The 5,943-nt window shown below is 41.9% G+C and overlaps 2 protein-coding genes across 2 annotated transcripts; both read right to left on the bottom strand.

Moving 5' to 3' along the window:
- Positions 1-236: 236 nt before the first annotated feature.
- Positions 237-1,142, bottom strand: O0I10_013066 (uncharacterized protein; the record flags this gene model as incomplete). The annotated part of the gene is made up of 5 exons (XM_058492924.1): positions 237-331; positions 383-631; positions 699-831; positions 953-1,045; positions 1,110-1,142. The coding sequence occupies 5 exons, from the start codon at positions 1,140-1,142 to the stop codon at positions 237-239; spliced, it is 603 nt and encodes a 200-aa protein (XP_058336311.1).
- Positions 1,143-1,474: 332 nt separating this feature from the next.
- Positions 1,475-1,996, bottom strand: O0I10_013065 (uncharacterized protein; the record flags this gene model as incomplete). The annotated part of the gene is made up of 3 exons (XM_058492923.1): positions 1,475-1,802; positions 1,859-1,873; positions 1,929-1,996. 3 exons carry the CDS (start codon positions 1,994-1,996, stop codon positions 1,475-1,477), a joined length of 411 nt encoding a protein of 136 aa, XP_058336310.1.
- Between the last annotated feature and the right edge of the window lie 3,947 nt (positions 1,997-5,943).

Below are 5,943 nucleotides of genomic sequence, written 5' to 3'. Positions count from 1 at the left end.
TTCTGCCAAGTGGGGAAAAATGTTGCCGTAACGAGGCTATGATTACCTACTATGTTCTTCGAGGTGCTCCAAATACGCTGGTGCAACCCCGAAACTCCGACGACCGCTAGATTACGAGCTATGGTCCTTTCTTTTTTAATCAATCATATATGCAACAACTTTTAATCTATTCCATTACTGCTTCTAACGTGACTGCAATGTACTTAGTAGAACAAATAAATGTCTATGGACTTCGTTCATTGGCCTCTAGGGCGTTTTCTATGAGAGTCAGCTGTGTATTCACCTGATGTGTCATCATCATCCTCGGTATCGGTTTCCCATTGCGTATTATCTAATCATTGACTTACCTAATCATTATAGATTTTCAAGTCCATTCACTTACCATTGAACTCCGAATCATCGTGATCCAAATCGCTACGTTCCCGTTTGACCTCTGTATAGATGAATTCTTCATCTATATCATCCGAAGAAGTAACCTTGTCAAAGGATACTTCTTTTAATGCCTTGATAATGCCACCCCAGAAGTCCCCAGCATGCTTGCGACGGAAAATGAACTCGGCAAGACGATAATTCATGATCGGAGCTGTTCTGTGGCGGGCCTTAATAATGGACTTGATGCCATTCCAGGTTCCTAAATCATATGACGAATTATTAGCATATAACAACAAGATCAGGATTTTATGTAGTACTTTACGTACCTTCGATGGTATTTGTATGAACACCAGCTGCAGTCTTGAACTCCTTGGCGTGGTTGACAGTCTCATGGCGTAGCGTTTGCCAAGAATACGTGCGAGACCATTGTACCCCTTCCAACAGTCTGTTCGAATTTCGCTACCTTCTTTGATGTAATTACTCAAGATGAGGTGCAAAGTATCCTTCTTGCGATCTTCGACGGTTGTCACAAAAATCTTGCGTTCAGGAGTACGCTCGACACCGCCAACAACCCACACACCTTCACCACGATGGCCTTTGTGGCTTTTACGCTTCCCAAACTTGGATTCATCCACTTCGACAATGATGCAGTTGCCATCTTCGTCAATGCTACCTATAACAAACATTATGTTCAATACATGATTACACATACGATCATACAAGCGATTGTCACCTACCAACAGATACATCTTCGTCTTTGATGTCGGCATTGTCGTGAACCGATACCACCGTTCACTCTTTATTATACAACGGTTGAAGAGAGCTTCTTATTGCCACTACACGCATGACTTACACAAATCAACCATTTGTGCCAATCACGCACGGGTCCCATCATCACTGCGTATGCCAACTCATCCATATCCTGAATCAGGAAGCCACATCAACAACAACCCAAATATCAATCCCTTACGCCATCATCCATCAAAGCTATAAATAAGCGCACTCAATCAATTGAAATAAAGAATTCAACCCATTATTGAGTCTCACTGTATTCTCTCGCCTCTTCTTACTATCATCTTTTATCATTTCATTTGTGCGCATTTCAGGCATTCATCAAACGATATAACAAGCGCACAACGGCACGAATGGTTGGTGCAGATACACCTGTTAGGTCTTGAATAGCCTGGAATTCCAACTTGTAAAGGTAGAGCCACACAATTCCAAGAACTTGATGCATGCCGATCTTGAGCCCCGAGAAAAAGCTTCCTTCACGAATAGACTTCTTTTGACGGTTGCAGCTTTCAGATGGGCGATGGGTGCACTTCCATGTGAGGTTTGGTTGTCCATCTTTCTTGACTTCAATCAACCTCATGTCAATTCCAGCCTTGCACTTCATCGACTTGCAGTAAATCCCTTCATCGTATAACCATCTGCATAGAGATTAATACTTGACTACTTTTATTGCCCAAATAACAAGTAAACAAACCTTTCAACAGTCAAACTATCAGGAAATTTGCTTGTGAAATCCCAAATGGTTTGAGCACGCTTTTGCTTACAGTAGATTGCGGTGAAAGTTGAACATGAAAGGAGAATTTTGGTGATCAAGAGATTTATTGTTGGGCATTGGCAAAGTAATGTTGGTGAACAAGCACTTTTATTTTGGAGTGTGACAAGATAATGTTGGTGGGTGGTTGTGTTAAAGATGGTGGGTGGAGAAGTAATTTTGGTTGGCGGGTGTCCCAATGTTGGTGGGCCGGCAGAAGAACGATGGCGGCGAGTGAAATAAAGATGGCGGGTGGAGGAATAATTTTGATTGGCGGGCGCGTAATGTTGGTGGGTTGGGAAATAAAAATGGTGGAGGGTGAAGTAATTTTGGTTGGGGTTTTGATATGGACACCTCCCTCTCTTACTCTATATGTCTTTGGGACACCCCCTTGTATTAATAGCACACAGGCATATGCAACAGACGTCAACAAAGAGCTATCTTTAACACAAGCGCATCGTAAGCAAAGTCTGCCACTCATATCAACCAATGAAATCACCGTAATCTTGTAGTCATTGATAATGATTTAACCATTTCGGCTTTATTCAAATAAAGAAAGAGGATGGTGCTATCATCCATCCACTATTACAAATGTCACGTCTTTTTCTTCATTTTCATTCTCATCACACCCCTTGTCGATTGTGAGAAATGGTCGCCACACAATTTTACGCAAATGACGTGCATCTTTCCCTTTGGTCTTGTGTGCTTGAATGCATAATTGGTGAAGGATACGCCATGTCATTGTGGCACCACCACGTTTGAGATCCATCGTCGACCAGTGGCAATTATTAACATGTTGCATAAGAATCGGGCGCGTTTGTCCTTTCTTGGGCCCATTAAAAGGAACATGAAGTAATGGTTTGAAAGCATATTCGTCGCTATCCGGCTTCTTTCTATCATTATCGGGATATATTGCAACAGGTCGACCAAAGGTATCAGCTGCAAGTTGCGAAAACTCTGGTGTCTTAAACCAATATTGACTTGGACACCAGCATGTAGAATCTTCCGGGTTGTCGATACCATATCGCAGAATCTTTTCCATATCATCCAAGCAATCACGCAAGTTGACATAGCGTTCATGATACATAGGCTTGTTTTCACGTAAATAAGCTAGCATGTCTCGCTTGACATCCATATAGGCGTCTTGATTGCCTTTTACATGGTGAGCGATTGTTCTGAACCCACACCAACCATCGGATCTGATCGGGACTGTATTGAGAACGACTTCCTCAGGTATAGAAGGGTGGACAAATATGTCATACGTCTTTCTCATCTTCCCATCATTCGCTTTATGTTTTCTACCTAGCATTAATGGCAAACCTCAAAATAATTGTAAGTGTGTATCCTACCTTTTTTTTCAAGGAAATCAAATTCTAGATCCTTCCCATTGAGTGGCAGAGGAAATTCGAAGCACTCATCATCATTCAACTCATTCTTACAATGATGGTCTTCATCGTCATCGCCAGATTTCCTTTTGCGCTTAGATTGTTTGGCTTCCTTATCTTTGATCTCAAAGCTTGATGGCAAGCGGCTGTTTTTTGTGTTCTTTGGTCGTCCTTTCGTTGATACTAATCTTGGAATTTCAATTTCAGTGTAGTCTTTTGGCACGAAAGATTCGATCTCGTCCACCATAGAATCAAAAAAGTCATGCTTTTGTTGATCATTGTCCATGCTATCGAGTTTTTCTTGAACCCTCTGGTACAGTATGTCTCGTTGTTGATTGATAACGGCTTCGGATACTTTACCAGTATAGGCACAGCTCTTCGTTCCAATATTAGCTTGCTGATTTTCTATCGACATGGTCATTGATGTGCGGTAATTTGTTGAATAGAGTAGCATACTAACCTGTAAAGTTGTTCAAACACCATCGTTTGTGAACCCAAGATAAGTCAACATGATACACTCCTTTGCGTAAAACCAAGATGTGACGACATGGCAGCCCATAGTTGTATCGTGCTTTGCAATAACATTCATTGTTATCATCACTGTTGTATGAACCTTTTGCTGCGTATTCAAGTTCTTCTCTTAAACGATCCAAAGCAAATTTGCTTATGGAGCTGTAAAGGTCGCCCATCGCAGCCATCACCTCCTTATCATGAATCGGCCTTGCAAGTGTTTCCTTAGCTGCGAGCATTCTATCATCATGCATCTATGATCATGATACATCATCGGATCAATTCACACAATACATTGTTGGCTCTTCCCTAAACAATACTTACACTATCACGAATCACCCTGTTGATAGCTTTGACGGTTCTTATTAGGCTTCCTGAAGTCTGTAGCTCATTTTTGATGCGCCAATGTTGGCCTTCTGCTATAGAGCTTGCTCGCATGCCGAGGTTGAATTCCTTGATAGCATAGCATGCACCCCACTTCTCTTTGTATTCAAGATAGCTATGTGGATGTTAAATAAAGAAAAAGCCATCTCTGTATTGATCATACCTTTCAAAGTAGTTGGTCATCTTTTCCTTTTTCTTATTGGCAAGTCGTGACAATTCCTCGTAACCTTTGCCATCATCCACATCCTTTACACCGTTATCAGGGGTGCTTTCACAATTTCGGCTCTCAGCAGGTTGACCTCGGCCTTGATCTTGGTCTTGTCCATCTTCTGTTTCCTCTATCACCTCTTCGTTTTGACCTTGGTCATCCATCCCATCACTAGAACCTTTCGGTTGATCCAACTTCCCATTTTTAGATGTTTTTGCTTGCTGGGATTCAGAGTCTTTTAGGTTGTCCTTAGCAAATGCGACTGCAGCTTTTCCAATCAAATACCGATATGCCGCCACTGATTTGTTGAAATCATCTTGTGTCTCACTACCATAGAGCATGCTCTTAAGAACCTTGTTGACTTCTTTGATTTCATCACATTTTGGAGGGAAGCAATTCCCAAGGTTGGTGCGTAGATGCTGCTCAATATGCCATGCACAAAGCATGTGCTTTGAATCAGGAAATACATTGCTAATCGCCTTCACGAGGGCTGCTTCATTGTCGGTTATAAACATTCCAATGTCACCATCAGGCCACAGCACCTTTCGAGCCATCTTCATTACCCATTCGTATGACTCATACTTCTCATTGGAAACGAATGCAGATGCAAATATTACACGCAATCTTCTGCCACCAAGATTGCTGACACCGACGATGTTAATCAATGGCATTTTGGTTGTTGTTGTTTTATACGTCGCATCGAGTATTGCAATCTCTGGAAATTTGCGTGCTTGCTCCTGACCATATTCGTGAGAGAAGAAAATAGCATCCAGTCGCTCATCTGACACCTTGTACATCGTGGCAAAGCCTTCGGTCATTAGCAGCTTCATCAATTTTGTGAACTCGCCATTCTTATCCTCCTTGAATATCTTCGCTCTGAAATTGTATATATCACGCATGGTCATTATCATATCGTCGTCATCAACCCGTATCTTCTGCCGGATCTTTGAAGGTCTGATTGCATGTTCAGTCATGTTTTTGATTTGCTGCTCGATGTGGAGAGTTGGTTGACGATGCACATGATAATATCCAAGTGGTTTGATGTCGTCGTTGTCGTTATGCTTATGTTCATCCATATCGCCCACGCGCGTAACTTTCCATGTGCCTTGCAACGACGGATGTTTAAGGTCCGTTGCATCTTGACGCGTTAACTTGAGAACCATTATCCAAGGGCAGCCAGTTTTGTTGGTATCTCTCTTTCGTCTTCTAGTTGCCTGCGTTACGTTGTGCGTGTTGCGATACTGGCCACCATGAACACATTGGATGATCATCTTCCTCTTTTTGCTATCACTACGTTTCACCGAAACCGCAAAGTTGTATTTAACGGAATGATTTTGACTGATTTCTTTGCTGATACTTGAAGGTGTACCATGAAAAGCAGTACCCAAAAGTTCTTTCATGTTGTGAGATAAGACGCGAAAGAAAAGAAAACACTATGTTGTTTCTTTCATAGTTTCAAACAGCCTCCCTAGATGTTTCGCATCGTGAGTACTAATGCAAGGCTTGAATTTTTCTTCCAAAAAGAGCGGCCTTTTAATTCC

Source organism: Lichtheimia ornata (assembly GCF_029851405.1).
Source record: "Lichtheimia ornata isolate CBS 291.66 chromosome Unknown scaffold00224, whole genome shotgun sequence".
NCBI lineage: Eukaryota > Fungi > Mucoromycota > Mucoromycetes > Mucorales > Lichtheimiaceae > Lichtheimia > Lichtheimia ornata.
This window is presented reverse-complemented; position numbering and strand designations above follow the sequence as displayed.